This window comes from Narcine bancroftii, chromosome 1, assembly GCF_036971445.1.
Source record: "Narcine bancroftii isolate sNarBan1 chromosome 1, sNarBan1.hap1, whole genome shotgun sequence".
Lineage (NCBI taxonomy): Eukaryota > Metazoa > Chordata > Chondrichthyes > Torpediniformes > Narcinidae > Narcine > Narcine bancroftii.
Genome location: NC_091469.1, coordinates 115,486,000 through 115,503,919, shown reverse-complemented (window position 1 = coordinate 115,503,919; position 17,920 = coordinate 115,486,000). Strand labels below are relative to the sequence as shown.

Here is a 17,920-nt window from a genome sequence, read left to right as displayed (position 1 = left end):
AACCAATTATATTGTATCATGCGTAACCTCGTGTTTATTGTATTTCTCATAGTTCCGGAGCATAGCTTTTCCCATGTTTCATTCTTTATCTTTATGTTTAGATCTTGTTCCTATTTTTGTTTGGGTTTACAGCTTGTTTCCTCGTTCTCTTTCTCTTGCAGTTTGATGTACATGTTTGTTATAAATCTTTTAATTATCATTGTGTCTTGTCATCACATTCAAAATTGCTTCCTTCTGGTAACCTCAGCCTGCTTCCCAATTTGTCCTTCAAGTAGGTTTTCAGTTGGTGGTATGCAAACATTGTACCGTGAGTTATACCATATTTGTCCTTCATTTGTTCAAAAGATAATAATTTATTTCCCGAAAAACAATTTTCTATTCTTTTGATCCCTTTTCTCTCCCATTCTCTAAAGGAAAGGTTATCTATTGTGAAAGGGATTAGTTGATTTTGCGTCAGTATTAGTTTTGGTAGTTGATAATTTGTTTTATTCCTTTCTACTTGAATCTTCTTCCAAATGTTGAGCAGATGGTGCAGTACTGGTGAATTCCTATGTTGCACCAGCTTTTCATCCCACTTGTATAGTATATGTTCAGGTACCTTCTCTGCTATTTTATCTAGCTCTAATCTGGTCCAATCTGGTTTTTTCCCTTGTTTGATAAAAATCTGATAGGTATCTTAATTGTGCTGCTCTATAATAATTCTTAAAATTTGGTAGCTGTAAGCCCCCTTGTTTGTACCATTCTGTTAATTTATCTAGCGCTATCCTCGGTTTCCCCCCTTTCCATAAGATTTTCCTTATTATTTTCTTTAGCTCCTTGAAGAATTTCTCTGTTAGGTGAATTGGTAACGATTGAAATAGGTATTGTATCCTTGGGAAGATATTCATTTTAATCCTATCAGTGTTAGTAGTAAGTCATTCCAATGTTCTAAGTCGTCTTGTAATTTCTTCATTAATGGGTGATAATTTAGTTTGTATAGATGGCCTAGATTATTATCTATTTGTATACCTAGGTATCGAATTGCTTGTGTTTGCCATCTAAATGGTGATTCTTTCTTAAACTTTGTGAAATCTGCATTATTCATTAGCATTGCTTCACTTTTATTTGCGTTGATCTTATACCCCGATACTTCTCCATATTCCTTCAATTTCTTATGTAATTCTTTTATTGATATTTCTGGTTCTGTTAAGTATACTATGACGTCATCTGCAAATAGACTGATTTTATATTCCTTCTCTTTTATTTTTATCCCTCTTATTTTATTTTCTGTTCTTATCAGTTCTGCCAGTGGTTCTACAGCTAACACAAACAGTGAGGGAGATAGTGGACATCCCTGCCTAGTTGATCTGCTTAATTTAAATTGGTTTGATATATATCCATTTACTATCACCTTCGCCAATGGTCTCTTATATAATGCTTTAATCCAATTAATATATTTCTCTGGTAGGTTGAACCTCTGTAGTACTTTGAATAAATAATTCCATTCTACTCTGTCAAAGGCTTTCTTTGCGTCTAAGGCAACCGCCACTATTGGCGTCTTGTTTCCTTGTACTGCATGGATTAAGTTAATGAACTTACAGATATTGTCCGTTGTTCATCTTTTCTTAATAAATCCAGTTTGATCTAGTTTTACTATTTTTTGTACACAGTCGGCCAATCTGTTTGCTAATAGTTTAGCAATTATCTTATAATCTGTGTTAAGTAGAGATATTGGTTTATACGATGCTGGTGTTAGTGGATCTTTCTCCGACTTTGATATTACTGTAATTATTGCTGTTTTGCATGAATCTGGCATGTTTTGTGTTTCTTCAATCTGGTTCATTACTTCCAGGAGAGGAGGAATTAATGTCATTACATGTTTTATAGAATTCTATTGGGAGACCAACCTCTCCCGGCATCTTATTGTTCGGTAGTTTTTTTTAATATATCCTGTTTTTCCTCTATTTCAAATGGTTTTATTAATTTATTTTGCTCCTCTTCTTGCAATTTCAGTAGTTTAATTTTAGCTAGAATCTCATCTATTTTGTCTTCTTTCCCTTCATTCTCAGTCCGATATAGTTGCTCATAGAATTCCTTGAAGTTTTCTTTGATCTCTGTTGGGTTATATGTAATTTGTTTGTCCTTTTTCCTTGATGCCAATACCATTCTTTTAGTTTGTTCTGTCTTAAGCTGCCAAGCTAGTATTTTGTGCGTTTTTTCTCGTAGCTCATAATACTTCTGTTTTGTCTTCATTATGTTCTTCTCCACCTTGTATGTTTGTAGTGTTTCATATTTTATTTTTTGTCCATCAATTCTCTTCTTTTTGTTGTATCTTCCCTTATTGCTAATTCTTTTTCTGTACTTGCTATTTCCCTTTCCAGCTGTTCTAATTCCTGATTGTAGCCACCTTTACACTCTTGAGGCACTTTCCATTGTAATCATAGTAAGTGGAAAACAAAGTTGTCCCTGGCCTCTTGCACTGAATGGAGAAAATTCATTGCCTTAGTAAGTGTTTCTAGTATTTTTCCTCTTTCTAATGTCATTGGTTTATAATCCCCATTTATTTGCTTTTCTTCCATTACAAAGTTTTCATATTGTCCAGTCTATTCATAGCCACCTCTTCTTGACCTTATTTTAAATGGTGCATGGCATTTCAATGAAGTTCTTGGAGCTTGCGTTTGTTAAAGATAGCAGCATGTAATTTAAATGACCAAATACAAGCAGATATATTTGTTGATACAAGGTATGTAAATTTATAATAAATAATGAGTTTACTGTCATGTAGGACTACTGTATCTTTCGCAGGTAGCAGTGAGAAGAGGTTGTGACCAGGGTGAAGGTGGTCATTTATGACATTGGCTGTTTTCTTCTGCAATGAATAGGAGGTCAGAGCCTGTGATATGCCTGACTATGTTTGTTACCTTTTGCATTTCTGGGTACTTGAATTGCTAAACCAGGCTGTGATGCAACCAGTCAGTATGCTTTCTACAGTGCACCTGAAGAAGTTTGATAGAGTATCCAATGCCAAATCTCCACAGATTCCATGGAAAGTGGAGTTGTTGATGTGTTTTCTTCCCACTTGTCTCATTGGCTGGCTCCAGTGAGATGTAGACTCCCAGGAGCTTGAAAGTTTTGACTCTCTCAACCTTAAACAATACTGACAATATATAGATTTCTCTTTTGAAAGAAAAATGGATTCATCCAAAACAAAAATAAAATGCTTGAAACACTTGGCTGGTCAGTTAACACTTTGTGGAGTGAGAAGTTGTGTTTACATATCAGATTAATAAAGAGTCATTGACCTGTTTCTCTCCTTGACTTGCCTCTTTTCCAGCACTTTGCAGATGCTGAAAATTCTGAAATAAAAACAGTCTTGAGTTTCAGTGCAGATTCTCCTGGTTAGTGTTAATATTTTCAACCCAAAAACTAGTTTACTGCAAATGCAGCACAAGCTCTTGCATTGTTACTAACAAAAATGTATGGTATCTTGGAATGAACCTCTGGGATAGAACAACCACACTCCTCCGTCACAACCATATAATTTTATGATTTCCATTTTTTTTTAGTTTCTCATAGAAGTGAAAAATTCTCTGCTGCACATCGTTCCATCTGAATGGACAAAAATTTCCAGGCACGTAATGTATGAAATGTATTGCAACGTAAAAAGAGATGATTTTGACCATTTTCTGTTAAAGTATTTAGAAAGTTATGAGATTGCTACCAATCACCAAACTTTAATTTATGAAGTTCATTGTCACATCTTCATAATATTCCAAAGCATTCAACAGTTAATGGATTACTTTGAAAAGTCTAAAATCTCCACTCACATAATGCACCACAAGGTCCCACAACGTGAAGGAATGAATTTTTGTTTCCTGTAAAACTGCTTTCCTTCACAAGATGGGATAGGTCTATTTTATAATTTGAACTCAAGGTTGCTTTCCCTCCGTTTAGTTCTGGCATCCGCTGTTTTTATGTATTTAAGTCAATATTGAATCAAAAGTACACCTGACCCAAAGTAGACATGATTTGGGATACAGCCAGTAACAGGTATTTAGAAGTAGAAACAGCAACTAACTTTCAAGGAGGAGCCTTCTTCCCCCCCCCCCTTTTGACCTTCTTCCCCCCCTTTTGACCTTCTTCCCCCCCTTTTGACCTTCTTCCCCCCCTTTTGATCCTGTAGCACCACAGTAGCTGTATTCTACAACAGCAAAAGCCTGACAGCAGCTTTCATTGTACTTTCTTTGAAATATTCATCAACCAGGTCGCAATATAAGTTTGTCAATAATTGGCATTGCTTTGTTAGGGTTTAGAAGGGCAATTTAGTTTATTGCTGTTTCCATTCCATACAATTTCCTTCCTGAGAGCCATTTTGGAGGTTACACATGTGCATATATCAATCTTGTTCCTGTTTTTGCTGTTGTCAAGTTAACCAATGTAAGCTGTGAATCTCATTGGACCATATCTGAATTTTAAAAAGGCATGAATGAGCTTGGATAATCCAAATCCAAGGAAAGCTTGAAATTTGTGTTGTGTATTTCTTGAAGTATAAAAGAATTGTATACTGTGCAGTCCTCATTACACATTTATAAATTGGCAATAGGAAAAGCTTTTCAATGTATATTTATGTCGTAAATTAATTAAAGAAAAAGAACATGCAGAGTAGGTTCAATTTTTAATGGAAAGACAAAGGAAAATTCTTATTTAGAAAAAAAACATTAGAGGAACGAATACCTTACATGCTAGAGTTGAAAATACAACCTTTTTGACTCAGAATAAATGTAAATACTTGGATTTAAATTGAAACCAAGTTGGATTGTGAGATGTGTAAGTTTTGTAGTTATATTTGTAACTCTAACATAAATCTCTGCAGTTATTCAGTCAATTGATTTCCAAATAAATTATATGGGTGCAAGTACAGAGGAGAGGTTTCTTAATTTATATATTTTGATCTTTTCACTACTTTGTTTTTTAAAATTTTAAATGTAAATTTAATTTAGACATACATACAGCACAGTAACCAGTCATTTTAGCCTATGAGTCTGTGCCGCCCAATTTACACTCAATTAACCGACATAAACACGTGTATGTTTTGAACGGTGGGAGGAAACCGGAACACCCAGGGAAAACCCACGCAGACACTGGGAGAACGTACAAACTCCTTGCAGACAGCGCAAGATTTGAACCCTGGTCCTGATTGCTGGTGCTGTAAAGGCGCTGCGCTAACCGCTACGCCAACTGTGCTTTGTTCTTTAATCTTTTTCATGTCCACTAGTAATGTGGTGCATAAATGCAACAGCAAAGGGAGATGTTATAAGGAAAAGGGTAACCACTGAAGTGGTCTTGTCTATTCATTTGTAAAATTATTTTTGTGGAGATAAACTTGGCAATTTTTATTTGAAATAATCCCAAATGCAATAATAAATTGGAGAATATCTCACCCAGGATAACATTGTCAGTAGCTTGTTAAAAGTATAGTGGGATCTTCCATATTAAAAATATTGGGATTATATGTCTCTCCTTTACATAAGAAAAATAGAAGGTTATGGGTCCACCAAACAAAAATAGTTTGGGATGCGGGGTAGAGAAAAAAATACTTCATTCAATGTTCTATTAATCAGGATTATTGTCAAGAACAAGTCATGAAATTCGATGTTTTGCGGCAGCATCACAGTGGAAACAATCATATTCTAACCGTCTTATGACATTATTAATATTTTAGTTTTTATAGTAGCAATAATTGTGCATGAAAAGTAAGGCAGTGTCTTTGGTTCATTGATATTCAGGAATCTGAAGGCAGTGGGACAGAAGCTGTCCTTGTGCTACTGAGTGCTCGTCTTTAGGTTCCTTTACCTTTTTCCTGATGATAGCAGAGCGAAGAGCTCATGGCCTGGGTGGTGGAGGCCTTTGAGGATAGAGGTTGTTTTTTTAAGACTCATGTAGATGCACTCAATAGAGTGAAGTCTGGTGCCTGTGATGTTGCAGGCCGAGTTAACAACCATCTGGAGTTTTTTTCTTGTCCTGAGAGTTGGCACCTTCATACCAGGCTGTGATGCAACCAGCCAGAATGTTGTAGAAGGTTATGAGAGTCTTCGGTGACATAGTGAACCACCTCATACACCTCACAAAGTATAGCCGCTGGTGAGCCACCTTTGTGACAGATCTTTGGAGCTGTTGACATCCAGGAATTTGAAGTTCTTGATTTTTTCCACTACTGAGCCCTCGATGAGGACTGGATCATGTTCCCCTGACTTCCACCTAAGGTCCACATTAATCTCCTTTGTTTTGCTGATGTTGAGCGCAAGGTTGTTGTTGCACCATTCAACGAGCTGATCTATGTATGTTTCCTCATTGCCGTTTGCAATTATTCTGACAACTGTGGTGTCTTCGGCAAACTTGGAATTGGAATTGTGCCTGGCCACACATTCATGGATGTATAATGAGTAGAGCATCCTTGGGATGCACCAGTGTCGATGATCATTAAGGAGAAGATGCTGTTTACAATTCGTACTGACCGGGGTTTTCCAATGAGAAAGTCAATGAATCAGTTGCAGAGTGGAGTACAGAGGCCTATAGTATGTAGCTTCATGACCAGCACTGACGGAATAATAGTACTGAAGGCCGAGCCGTAATCTATGAAGAGTAGCCGTATGAAAGTATTGCTGTTTTCGAGGTGATCCTGAGTGGAGTGGAAAGCCAGCGATACTGCATCTGCTATGGAGTGATTGTGATGATGGGCGAATGGCAGACGGTCCAGATCTTTGCTTAGGTACCTGTTATGTTATGCTTTGACCAACGCCTCAAAGCATTTAATCACAGGAGACGTTAGTGCTACTGGGCAGTAGTCACTGAGGCAGCCCACGCTACTCTTCTTGGGTACCATGATGATTGATGCCCGTTTGAAGTTGGTGGGAATTTCTGACTGCCACAATGAGAGGTTGAAAATGTCCATGAGCACTCCGGCTAGTTGGATGGCACAGATTTTCAGTACCCTGCCAGGTACAACGTCAGGGCCTCTCGCCTTGCGAGCGTTTACCCTCATGAATGATGTTCTGACGTCGCCCTCAGAGACAGATATCACAAGGCCCTTAGCCTTTTCAGGGATCCTTTTCAAAGTGGGCATAGAAGGTGATCAGCTCATTGGGTCGTGAAGTATCGCATCCATCTATAGTGTTCGCCTTTGCTTTGTAGACTGAAATGGCCTGCATTCCTTGCCATAGCTGCCATGTATCTGTCTCTGTCTTGTTTCCTCCGGAATTGCCACTTTGCTTTGGAGATGGTCTTCCGCAGGTCATACCTGGACTCCTTGGAAAGATCTCTTTCTTTCAAATGATGTTCTATATCAATGGTTCTCAACCTTTTTTTTTCCACTCAAATATCACTTTAAGGAATCCCTGTGCCATTGGTGCTCTGAGATTAGTAAGGGATTCCTTAAGCTGATATGTGAGTGGGAAGAAACGGTTGAGAATCACTGCTCGAGACCCAATTGTTACTGAAATATTTTGCTTGAGAAAAATTGTCACTGGCCCATTTGCTTTGGAGTTATGAAACTGTGTCCATAATGAGTCAATTAGGTATGATTAAAACAGAGGTTTTCAAACCTTTTTCTTTCTACCCACATACCACCTTAAGCAATCCCTCACTAATCACAGAGTACCTATGGCATAGGGAATACTTAAAGAGGTATGTGAGTGGAAAGAGAAAAGGTTGAGAACCACTGTTCTATATCTTTTTTAAAAAAAGGATTTAATCTGTTTGTATAGACTCTTTGCTTGACATGTTTGCACATGCTAAAAAAGTAATTTGAGTATTTACCATAATGTTATAGTAACCTCTCACTGCAGTGGTATAGTTCTAAGATACCCTGCCCTATTACATGGCCAGAAAGGTAATAAAACTAAAGCATAGGCCAACAGTCATACATATCATTCCAGCAAGGGTATTTTGTTACCTTCTTTGGAAAATAACTTGCACCACTTTGCCACACAAGTTGATGTAATTTTCCTTTCAATAATTTATTTGCTGCATCAAATGTCATGGTCTGGCAATATGGGAAAGTTTGGATTTAAGAAGGGCCCTATTCACTTTTAGTATGAGGTAAATCTAACAGCAGGTTCTGCCATTGCATGGTCCAGTTCTGAGTGTGGTTTTCTGCGCCTGATCTACTTTAGTAATGTTGTTGCTATCATCAATTGTTTAACAGCATTTTTAAGCATCTCATTAATTATCATTTTATAATATATTTATATGTGTGCAAACTAGAGCCTTTACCTGCAGAGTACATGGCACTCAGATGGAGTATGTGTTGCATCACATTTATTACCATAATGATATCCAACTTGTTTTGTATTTATTCATTTAAAAAAAAATTATCTGGACATTGCTGCCAAAGGCAATGTTTACTGCTCATCCTTAATTTCCCCCGAGAAGGTGTCGTTGAGTGGCTCCCTTACTCCACAACGCTGTTTCTGGTGAAGATAGTCGCAGTGTTTTGGTGGAGCGAGTTCCACTTACAGGCACTGATCTCCCACTGTACCTGCTGTGCTTATACTTGGTTGCAAAGGTCATTGGTTTGGGAGGTTGAGGGCTAGGAATAACCTTCGTAAATACATTGATGATGTGAGCACCAGTGGTAGAGTGTTTGAATGCTTTGGATAGATTGGGTATCATTCAGCTAGGCTATGGGCTGTGTTTTCCTGGAAGCTGTCAAGCCTCTCGATTGTAGTTAGACATTGTGTAGTCACTTGTCTGTGATCTTTGGACCACTCTGCCTTGAGGTGAGGTGAAACAAATTGGCTGGTGACCGATTTTTATGATACTGGGTATATCTTGGGATGAGCTGGATTATTCACTTGGTATGTCTGGCTACAGGAGATTCAGGTCAGGATTTAACACTTTCTTGGACCCTTCTGTGGTTCAGCATTGTGTGCTTTCTTGGAGCTTCATGACCAGATATGGCAGGAGTTTTCTCTGGCTTCTTGGTCGTGTATCTCAGGACCGTGTGATATTCGCACTGTTTATTGTGTTATACCTTCACCTGTTGACATGGCATTTTTAGTTTTCCTGATGCTGCTCCCATTCTCTCCTTCTTCCCTCTTCACTGAATGCAGGTCGATCCCCAGATTGGGGTTAGTTGGGGATAAGATGGATAATCAAGTTACAGCTTATGGTGAAAGACAATTCCACAGCTGTTTATGTTCCAGGGTGCTTTTTATAATGCCCAGGTTTGAGTTGTCCAATCTCTTCTTATGACGATGGCAGGCAACCCAATATATGTATCGTGGGCAATCTGCCAATGAGTCCGCGATAGAGTAGGTTATTCCTAAATATGGATTCTCTTGGTACCTCCCATACGTGCAAATTGAAAGATTATTGAAGGGTGGGGTTGTTTCCTCATCCAGTATACATTTCATGCTGTTGCTACTCCGCTATTATTTAACATGGAGGATCATTGTGACTCATCAGCTGGAAGAGTGATTAGTGGTAATCACCTGGTGGTTTCCTTACAACATCTTGGAGTGGAGTAAATTTGGGGGACTCCTAATGCTGCTCCCTTCTCCCTCTCCACCACTAGTAAGATTGTAAGATGAAGCTGGAGATTGCTTTAGGTTGAAATTTATTGCCACATGTATCAAGATGAACATCTCATATATTGTAGAATATATAAGACAGTACAGAAGTACAGAGAATAGTTAGTGCAGAACAAGGTAACTTAATTTTACTAGAGTGAGGTTCAGTCTGGAGTCTGATCACGGCAGGCAAGAAATTGTCCTTGAATCTGTTGGTGGGTGATCTCACATCCACGAGTTATCTTTCTGATGGGAGGGGTGAAGAGAATGCAGCCAGGATAGGAGGAGTCTTTTAATATATTAGCTGCTTTTCAGAGGCACTGGGAAGTATCGATGTTGTTGATGGAGGGGGCGGTGGTTTGTCCAGCGGACGGGGTGTTTGTCTAATAGCTTGAGATGGAGGAGCCTGCAACATTGTCTGTTGGGCATTAATCTGTGAGTCTGAGGTGCTCGATACTTTGTTCAAATGAATTTACTTCTGATTTTTCTAAGTCTATAGGGCTCTTTGATCTTGCCTCAAGCTCTATCTCTTTTGCCTCCCCGAGGGAATACCAGTATCTTGATTACTTTTCACCATGTTTTATTCATTTTCTGGATATGGGTGTCATTTTAAAAAAAAAAATCACCCGAAATCAATGCTTCTATGGCTTTAAAATTGCTATACATTATATTAAAAAAAAAGTTTCATCCACTTTGTTATTATATTTACAAACAAAAGATTTATATATAATTGTTGTGAAATGCTGTTCAAAAATGATTGGAAGATATTTTATGCCATGGTTTTTAGCTCTGGCTGAGATTTCAGCCAGAAATCTCATCTTGTATTATAATGGAATGCTGCCCTCTTGGTGGTGTGGTCCTTCAGCTGATATCATATCTCACTTCCTGGATTAAAACTAAACAGTTTAAATGCAATCAAGGGTCCTAGTCAAATTTTATCCAACAGTTGGCACCGATAAAACTGGTTTTCTTCGCATTATCACCTTGCTTCTCCTAATTTGTTATTGATACACAGAATTTAAAAATGCACAGTTTGACAAGAGATTTGAACTCAGAAATCTAAGCTTCATATATTGCTGGCTATGTTAAAATGACTTGTGTGCCAAAACTGTATGACATTGTAAGCTTTCTTTGCTGCACCAATGTGCATGTGGCAATGCAGAACACCAGTGTACAATATTCAGACAGTACTTTCTTTGATCCCCTCATCTCAGACACTAGCATCCTGTCCTATGCACTTGATTGTTGCAAAGGCAAAAGCATCATGATTCAATGTCCTGGTAGAGGGATTTGCTGGAATTGTGTGGGTGTAAACCTGTGTGGCATGGGAATGGGATAGAAAGTAGGAGGTGAGGAACAAGAATACATAGAAAGGAATACATGTCTGCCAAATCGGTAGAGCATATAGAGAGTTGATGAGACACATGGCAGTGATGCAAGGCACCATTGCAAGAAACCTGACAAGTAAGGCAGTTGAACTGAGGGCATTGATTAGCAAGAATTGATACCATCCTGAAAATGTGGTTAAAAGTTGGACAAGATTGGCACACAACATTCCATGGATTAGAATCTTCAGAATTTGTTGCGGGGTTAGGATGGAAGAGGAGGCAGCAATGCAGTTATAATTCAAATGTCCACTACTGGAGTAGGAGGGACAATATCCTAGAAGGTTCTTCAACTGGGCCATGCAGGTAGAGCATCGAAACAAGAAAGGGAGATTATTGTGGTAGTGGTATACTGCAGGCCACCAGGCAACAGACGAGAGAAGAGCAGAAGCAAATCACAGAGGTGTAGGATTCAAGAATTTTTAATTCAGTGTTCATACCATCGAGCTGAAGAGAGCTCAGGAGGCGTTGTTCCTCCAGTTTATGTTGGGCCTCACTTTGGCAGTAGAGAAGGTCAGTGGGGGAATGTGAAGGGGAGTTGAACTGGTATGCACCTGGGAACTTGGCATGTCCAGTAAGGACAGAGCACAGATACTCTGCGAAATGGAACCCTTGCCTTTGTTTCTCTTTCCTCTCTCTGCCTTTGACAACTGCCAATCAATTGCCTCTGTCATCCTTCACCTCTTCCTGGTTCAACAATTCCTCTGGCTGCCCCTGTTAAACCTCTCCCACCTTGACCACATTATATCAGCTGTCTCTCCACCATGCGCTCAATCCTAATGAAGGGTTCTGGCCTGAAACATTGACAATTCTTGTTCTCCCACTGGTGATGCTTGACCCATTGAATTCTTCCATTAGACTGCCTGTTGCTTTAATTTCCTTGAGATCAATGTTGATAATTTAAAAATGGGTTTATTAGACATTATCATTGATATTGTGTATTTGGAAGCAGAAGTAGGAAACAGTTGTTTTAATTTTAGATTTTATGTCAGTATTAGGACAGGTAAAATGTTTCCTGTGAAAATGTAGTGGAACTTCGTTCATTGTAACTGAAGGAATTTAGAATTTTGAGCCAGATGATGTGGAAGAGTATAGCTTTTGATTTTGTACCCACAAAAAAAATTAATCCCAGTTTTATAATGCTGTTTAAACACTCTTGTTTGAGTACAGTTACTAAGTTTTGCAGTTTAGTTTTTGTCCACTGATGCAGATATTTGCCACTTAAGCCTTCAGTTATTTTTGTTGCATTTTCTGGTTTTGCCGAGGAATGATTTATCCTTTCTCTGGTTTTCTCTCTTTTTATTACTTTGAAAGGCTTGTTTGAATTGCACTGTGAAATATAGTCTGTGCTATGATCAGGTCATTTGATTCATTTCAGTCAGAACATTTTTTGATTTAGAGCTTTATTGAGAATGAGACTTAATTAGATAAATCCTTGGAAGAGTGAATGTGATTAACAGTTATTGTGACCTTTTCTTGTCCGTAAAGCATGCTTGATGTTGGCCAGTGGTTTTCAAACTTTTTGTATTGGATTTATGTTAACCTTTAATGTTAAGCAATATTTCTTTTATAGTAAAGTAAATTATAGAGTTAAAATATTGTATCTGAATTCTTAGTAAGTTAGCTGTGGTTTGGTACAGGGGCACACACAGGCCACAGCACATTTACAGATACACTGTTGTACTGAGAGAAGAGTGTTCATTCTTGGAGTCATAGTATCTGGGACAAATGAAGCTAATGGATTTCAAGTGGGTCTTAATTATTTAAGAACTGTTGAAGGAAGTCATTTGTTTTTAATCAAGGCCACTTTAGCCTTTTGAGCAGAGATTAGATCAGAGGTTATGTGTTTGAAAAAGGAACAGAATTTTGGTAGAAATAAAACTGATGGTCATGTGGTTTCCAAGAATTGGGGCTCACCTTGGTTATGATATAATGATTTGGAGGAATATATTACCAAATTCAGACATTTTGAGTTCAGTTTTGGAAGAGTTCAGTTTGGTGAGCACAGAAGTCAAAAGCTCTGTGACACAGGGGTTGGAACCTTGTGAAAGACAGGGTTGAGTTAGAGTAACCAGAATTGGTGCTATTGTGTGTGTTACTCCTGCGAAAAGGGAAACACAGAATCTGTGGATTTTGAAATAAGACCATTTTGCTGTCTCTTTGGAAAAGAGGAAATATTTCTACTGGGTCTATTTTTGTATGGTAATTTTGTTTAACCCTTGTCTGGTTTGTGACTTCATCGTGGAAGAAAATAGCCACATTGTTAGAAAAAAGGCCTGAAGATACTGTTACGAGCCCAGAGGACCCAAAAATCCAGTAGCAATAGATATTTGTCATGATAATGAATATGTATGAGATGTTCCGGAAGTCACGTGGTATGAGAGAGAGATAAGAACACAAGCAGGAGAACAAAGGAAACGGGAAAATAAAGCCACTGAGAAGTTTACCTGATAAAACTTGTGTTTGATGTTTTATTAACTTCACATTTCGGGCCACAAATGTGACATTGGCGACGAGGATGAAAGAAGCTTGAAGAAAATTAAAGACTAAACAAGATTACAGAAGGATTACAGACAACTTCAAGGTGATAAGAATTTTCTCTTTGACTCAGTACTTTTGGGGCTGGAATATTTCCTCATGGCTGGTGCAGACGGTGACTTTCTAACACATAGTGGAATTGCTCATTTTGACCCAACGGGTGATGCAAGCACTGTAAGTGTGAAGTGGAAGGCATGACTGGAAGAATTTTAATCCTACGCCGACAGTCGTGGCCTATTTCTAGATACCGGTACAGTTGAACAAAAAGTGCAGAGAAGGGCGTTACTTCTTTTCACTGCTGGACCTGCAGTTCGGGAAACATTTAAGACACTTTTGAATACTGGAAGAAAGGATGAGTACCAGAAAGCGGTAGATGCATTAAATGCACACTATGTAGTGACACCGAATGCTACATTTCAACGCCACTTGTTTCGGGGAACGAGACAAGAAGATGGCCAGACAATTGCTCAGTACGTGACGAGACTACGCCAGCTAGCTGTTGGATACAATTACATGCCAGCTGATTTGGACAACCAATTATTGGATCAAGTTGTACAGCACTGTAGATCAGATAAACTCAGAAGACGTCTACTGGAAAGTGGGAGTGAGTTGGAACTCACCGATGCTTTAACCATTGCTGCTGCATTAGAGGCTGTTGAAGGGCAATTTCATACCATGACCCTGAAAGACAACTCAAGCCAGCAAATTAAGAGGCTCTCACATCGCCATAATCAGCCAAGATATACGTCGACACAGGACGTGGAGTGTTATCGATATGGAAACCGAGGTCACTTTGGAAAAGACCCATATTGCCCGGCCAAAGGCAAAGTTTGCAGAAAATGTGGAGGCAAGGACCACTTTGCAAAGAAGTGCAAAAGCAAGTCCAATGCAGACCAGAAGAGGAAGAGTACAACTTCCAAAGGCAAAGCCTGGGGGAAAGGAAAGTATCCTGGAAAGAAAGATACCATTCGCCAGATAGACGGTGACGATGATGATACCCAGGAGGAACAGAGTTGTTACCATTTATGTTGAATGAAGTACATCATGAGAAGGTCCCAGTGATCATTGGTGGAGTGACAGTACAGGTCATTCTAGACTCAGGCAGTGACAGTAATGTGATTGATCGACATTTATGGGAGAAGTTGAAAAGGAAAAAGATCATCTGTACCTCAAAGAAGTGTTCCAAGAAACTGTATCCATACACAGCAACCAAGCCATTGCAGACCATTGGATGTTTTACTGCAACTGTTGAAGCTGGAGATAAGTACACCGAAGCAGAGTTTATGGTCATAGAAGAGAGGGGAGAACCATTGCTGAGTAGAAGCACAGCGCAAGACCTAGCAATACTTCATATTGGAGCTTGTGTCAATTCAATTCAGTCATACGAGGATATGAAGCAAGAATTCCCCTCAGTCTTCCAAGGAGTAGGAAAGCTGAAAGGTCGATAATTGAAGCTAGCGGTAGATGAAACAGTCAAACCCAAGGCACAACCAATGCGCCGAACTCCGTTTGAACTTCGTGGGAAAGTCGAAGCCAAAATTAAAGAATTGATCGAACAAGACATTATTGAACCGGTGGAACATTCGACACAATGGGTCAGTCCCGTAGTGATTGTGCCCAAACCAAAGGGTGACATAAGACTATGTGTTGACATGAGAATGGCCAATGAAGCTATAATTAGAGAACGACACCCTATACCAACAGTGGAGGAAATACTTCAAGAACTAACTACCAGCAAAGTATTCTTAAAAATTGATCTGAATTGGGGCTATCATCAATTAGAGCTGGATCCAGGTTCCTGAGATGTAACAACATTTGTGACTCACTGTGGATTGTATCGTTACAAGAGACTATCATTTGGAATTAATGCAGCTTCGGAGATCTACCAGTATGAAATCCATCGAGTGATTCAAGGCATTCCTGGAGTTGCCAACATTTCTGACGACATCATAGTTCATGCACCAACGAAGGAAGAGCATGACAAACGGTTGAGGCGTGTACTATCTAGACTACAGGAGGCAGGCCTTACCGTGAATGGAAACAAGTGCCAGTTCGGTGTGTCAGAAATGGACTTCATGGGACACAGACTTACACGGGAAGGACTAAACCTTGCAGAGGCACGTGCACCTCAGAACGCAACAGAGGTGAGGAGTTTCCTGGGATTGGTCAATTTTTGTGCAAAGTTCATTCCTAATTTTGCTACAGTGGCAGAACCACTAAGGAAACTAACCAGGAAAGGTGTACCATTTCATTTTAGATCTGAGCAGAAGAAAGTGTTCACAGCGCTGAAGCAAAACCTGACAGATGCAAAAACTCTTGGATATTACGATCCGGCGGCATCAACCAAAGTCATAGCGGATGCCAGCCCGGTTGGTTTAGGAGCCGTGTTGGTCCAGATGCATGATGGAGGACCAAGAATCATTGCCTATGCCAGCAGATCGTTATCAGATGTGGAAAGAAGATACTCTCAGACAGAGAAAGAAGCACTCGGACTTGTATGGGCCTGTGAGAGGTTCCATGCATATTTATACGGCATTGAATTTGAACTCATCACAGATCATAAGCCATTAGAGGTGACCTATGCACCTAGATCCAAACCATGTGCCGGAATAGAGAGATGGGTACTCAGACTACAACCCTACAAATATAAAGTAATCCACATTGCAGGGAAAGCAAATATTGCAGATCCGCTGTCCAGATTGGTGAAGGATGGTGGTCCACAATCCAAGTCAGAATTGGGAACAGAAACAGAGAGCTTTGTACGCTTCGTAGCTATTCAGTCGACACCGAAAGCTGTGACTACGAAGGAAGTCGAGAGAGAATCTGAACGTGATCCAGAACTCATGGAAGTAAGAGAATGCATACAGAGTGGACAATGGGACAAGTGTACTCACAAGGCTTACATTCCTATTAGAGACAAACTTTGTTGCATCGGACAGTGTGTATTGAGAGGTTGCAGATTGCTGATACCGCAAAGATTGAGACCGAAGATCGTATCCTTAGCGCATGAAGGACACCTAGGCATTGTTGGTACCAAGCAAAACATCAGGACCAAGATATGGTGGCCAGGTTGTGATAAAGACGCAGAGAAATTTGTTAAAACTTGTCACGGATGTCAAATCACAAGTAGGAGTAATCCGCCAGAACCGATCCGGAGTATGCAACTTCTGACAGGACCATGGATCGACGTAGCTGTTGATTTTCTTGGACCTTTACCGATGGGTGAATCAATTATGGTAGTGATAGATTACAACAGCAGATACTATGAGTACGTGGTGTTGAAGTCCACAACCACTGAAAAAACAATACAAGCGTTAGCAGAGATATTCGCAAGATATGGATTACCTGTTACATTGTACTCTCACAATGGTCCACAATTCATTTCAGAGACATTTGCGGAATACATGAGGACCACAGGTATCCACCATCATAAAGTAACTCTGAAATGGCCGCAAGCCAACGGAGAAGTAGAGAGACAAAATCAGTCCATTGAAAAACGATTGAGGATTGCACACGCAGAAGGACAAAATTGGCGAGAAGCATTGCTTTCTTATGTGGCTGTCTATCGAGCAACGCCTCATGCAACCACTGGAAAAAGTCCTGCAGAAGCATTTTTTGGGAGAAAAATCCGCACAAAAATGCCAGAAATAAAGGAAATCCGAGACGACCAGGAGATGAGGGACCACGATGCTGAAAAGAAAGGTGCAGCAAAGCTGTACACAGATTCGAAACGTGGAGCCAAGTACTCAGACATCATGCCAGGAGATAATGTTCTAGTGAGGCATGAAACTGGTGGTAAGCTAGACACACCTTATTACCATCAACCCTATACTGTCGTATCCAGAAGTGGCAGTATGGTGACAGTCAAGTCTCCGACTGGAGTCCTGTATAAGAGAAATATATCAAGTGTAAAAAGGTACCAGTCCAGAGATACATCGAGCGAAGAGGTTGAAAGGCCAATACGAGATGCTGAAACAGAGAGACCTGATGATGTTCCAGAGGCAGTTACCAGCACTCCTGATGAAGTGACTAGAGCGCCAGAAACACCCGAAGCCGTGGTGAGCAGTATTTCTGACGCTGAGAGTGAACAACCGAGAAGCGACGACAAAATTGCAGGCAGGCCAAAACGAAACCGGAAAGTGCCCAAACGATACGAAGACTTTGTGCCATAGTTTTAATAAGAACTTTGGGACAGTACTTTAATCTTATATCATAAAGTGCATGTATGAGTGCTGTAGGAAGTAAATTTTATGTAGTTGAGTTATAGTATTACCATTAGTTACGATGTTTGTATGTTTCCGAGGGATATTGGTAAGTGAAGGTAAAGTTTATTTCTGATTAAAGGAGGGATGTCATGATAATGAATATGTATGAGATGTACCGGAAGTCACGTGGTATGAGAGAGAGATAAGAACACAAGCAGGAGAACAAAGGAAACGGGAAAATAAA

The 17,920-nt window shown here is 39.6% G+C and overlaps 1 protein-coding gene across 1 annotated transcript in view; it reads left to right on the top strand.

Moving 5' to 3' along the window:
• Positions 1–17,920, top strand: part of msh3 (mutS homolog 3 (E. coli)) — a 340,568-nt gene that overhangs the window by 127,483 nt on the left and 195,165 nt on the right. The window contains exon 16 of the mRNA XM_069936474.1: positions 3,546–3,610. Within this exon, the coding sequence (XP_069792575.1) occupies positions 3,546–3,610 (65 nt within the window). The remainder of the gene's footprint in view (positions 1–3,545; positions 3,611–17,920) is intronic.